Here is a 2,723-nt window from a genome sequence, read left to right on the forward strand (position 1 = left end):
AATCACTCTTTTAAAAATCTAACAGATTTATAAGATTATGAAAGTATGTTGAAGACAAAATCTAGCTACATTTACGATTTTTAACTTTTTCAAACAAAATATTTTAAAACTTACTATCAGTCAAAAATTTTAAATGCTTGCATGATCCGATGTTGCCCAAAACTCAAATATCTATAATGATGAAGGAGCACACAGCTGATATGTTGCGTTTAAGAATTTCTTTGAAAAATTGATATAGCATCATCTCTGTATTTTGCGTGCATGTAAGTATCCATCATACAACGGGGAACAAACAATTAAAGAAGGTATAAAAATATGTCGGCATCCAGGCCACCTAGATAACACACCTAATACGGCCACGTAATTACAGGAAACACCCAGCTTTTTCACCTCAAAGTCTCAGGTGTTTTTCTGCAATAACGTGGTACACGTACTTTTGCTAGGGAGGCACACCAGCTCGTAAGAACGCCTCCCCAAAAAAATGTCAAGACTGCAAAAATCTTGTTTCACTTCACACCTACTATATACCAGGGCTACCATACCAGCTAGTCACCGTGATTCATACGTAGACGGCCGTCGTTGTCAAGGTTTATCGCCGGTCAGCTCTGCACCGTGATGAGCAAGCTGGAGTCCTCGTCGCCATGGGGCGCCGCAACCTTGAAACGCGGCGCCGTGTCTTTCCCACCGTCGTCTCCGTTCACATTGTCGCGGGGCGCGGCCACTCCGGCGAGCACCTGCGCGAGCTCGGCCTGGCTGACCCAGTCCGTGCGGGAGATCACCACGAGCATCACGGCGACGCAGGCGGCCTGCGCGGCGAGGAGGCCGAGCCAGAGGCCCCTGAATCCCTGCCCCGCCCAGAACGCCAGCGCCACGGCCACGGGCGTGCCGACGCCGTAGAACGCGCCGAGGTTGATGCGCGCGCCGTCCTTGGGGCGCGCGCTCCCGCGGAGCACCCCGCACCCGGTGGTCTGCGGGCAGTTGCCGAGCTCGCACAGCCCGAGGATGGGCAGCACCGACGCCGTGAGCGCCAGGATGGAGGCGTCCGAGGTGAACATGCGCGCCCACGCGTCGCGCACAGACACGGCGAACAGGAACGAGGCGACGCCCTGGAGTGCGCTCAGGGCGAGGCCCGCGCGGGCGGCGGCGCGCGCCGCTGCCGGGCGGTTCGCGCCGAGCTCGTTGCTGACGCGCGTAGACACGCCGAAGCTGAGCGACGACGGGAAGATGTAGAGCAGGGACGTGGTCTGGATGAGCACCCCCATGGACGCGACGGTGGCCTTAGGGTTGGCCAGGAGGCCGCAGAGAAGGATCATGATCTCGTACCACCACCACTCTAGGCAGACGCTGGCGCAGCTCTCGACGGCGAGCCGGGCCAGCCGCATCCACCCGGTGACGTCCTTGAACAGCTTCTCGGATAGGGTGAAGCCGCCGGTGGCGCGGTGCACGCCGGAGAAGTAGATGTAGGCGAGGAGGAGGAGCACGAGGTTGAGGTTGGCCAAGGCGGAGGCGAGGGCGACGCCACCGGCGCCGAAGCCGAGGACCGAGACGAGGACGTAGTTGACGGGGAGGTGCATGGCGACGGTGAGCACGGCGCAGGCGGTGAGCGGGAAGTTGATGGACTGGGTCCGGAGGTAGATGCGGAGAGGGTGGAGGAACGACTGGAAGAGGAGGTCCGGGAGGCAGAGCAGAATGTAGCGCTGCGCGGCGGCGGCGATGGCCGCGTCCTGGCCGCACAGCAGGAGCAGCGGCTCCATGTGCGCCCAGAGGAAGGCGACGGGCACGGACATCGCGAGGAGGAGGAGCACCATCCGCTGCATGGTGGCGCCGACGAGGGGGAGGTTCCTGGCGCCCACGGCCTGACCGCACACCGGCTCCATGCCCGTGGCGAGGCCGGAGAGGACCGAGTAGCCCGTGATGTTGGCGAAGCCGATGGCGAGGGAACCGCCGGCGAGGGCGAGCTCGCCGAGTCGGCCAAGGAAGAGCATCGATATCATCGGCCGGACGTAGAGTATGAGGCCCGTCATGATCATCGGCAATGACAGCCGCAAGATCGACGCTGCCTCGCTCGTCGGGCCACTGGTCAACGACGGCCTGTCGGCCAAGACCGGCGGCGGCGGCGGCTGCTTCCACGTTGCCACGGTCGTCGAGTCGTTCGCGACAACGACAGAAACGTCCGGAGAGACAACGACCACACCAACCCGACGGCCATCCCCAGCGCCGCCGTCCTTGGCATTGCACAGGCACGGCGGCAACAGCTGGCCGACGAGCCCCTCACACATGGCGGCTGGACGCTTCTTCCGCTGCACGTGTGCGCGCAGAGAGGTTTTGGAGGGAACCAAGGGGGGATTCAAACGCTAGCAAAAGGCTGAATTTATAGGCGGAAATGGATATGATGGATCGATGCAAAAGAGAGATCGGAGGGGATTAACAAAGGATTCGGAGCTGGGATTAGTTCAGACGGAAGCGCTCGTCGTCTAGCCGCGGAGTGGCTGACACCCACGCTCGCAGCCGGTCTCGGCCGGCCGCGGATCACCACGTACGACGCGCGCGCACGGGGCGTTAGTTGTTGTATATCGCGCGTCCCCTAGCTCGAGGACCAGGCTTCGGGAACCTACGCGGCGGGCTCAGTTGGATCGCCCCCGGTTGTCCGGATGGAAGGTGACAAATGGAGCGAGAGGGAGAGAGGGGTGAGAGGGTGAAGGGAAGGCCTGAAGCCTGAAGGG

General features: G+C 60.9%; 1 protein-coding gene across 1 annotated transcript; it reads right to left on the bottom strand.

The window, feature by feature from the left end:
- Nucleotides 1-216: 216 nt before the first annotated feature.
- Nucleotides 217-2,723, bottom strand: LOC117839808 (protein DETOXIFICATION 49). Its single transcript, XM_034720232.2, has one exon. It carries the CDS (start codon nt 2,277-2,279, stop codon nt 600-602), a length of 1,680 nt encoding a protein of 559 aa, XP_034576123.1. The 5' UTR covers nt 2,280-2,723; the 3' UTR covers nt 217-599.

This window comes from Setaria viridis, chromosome 9 (assembly GCF_005286985.2).
Source record: "Setaria viridis chromosome 9, Setaria_viridis_v4.0, whole genome shotgun sequence".
Taxonomy (NCBI): domain Eukaryota; kingdom Viridiplantae; phylum Streptophyta; class Magnoliopsida; order Poales; family Poaceae; genus Setaria; species Setaria viridis.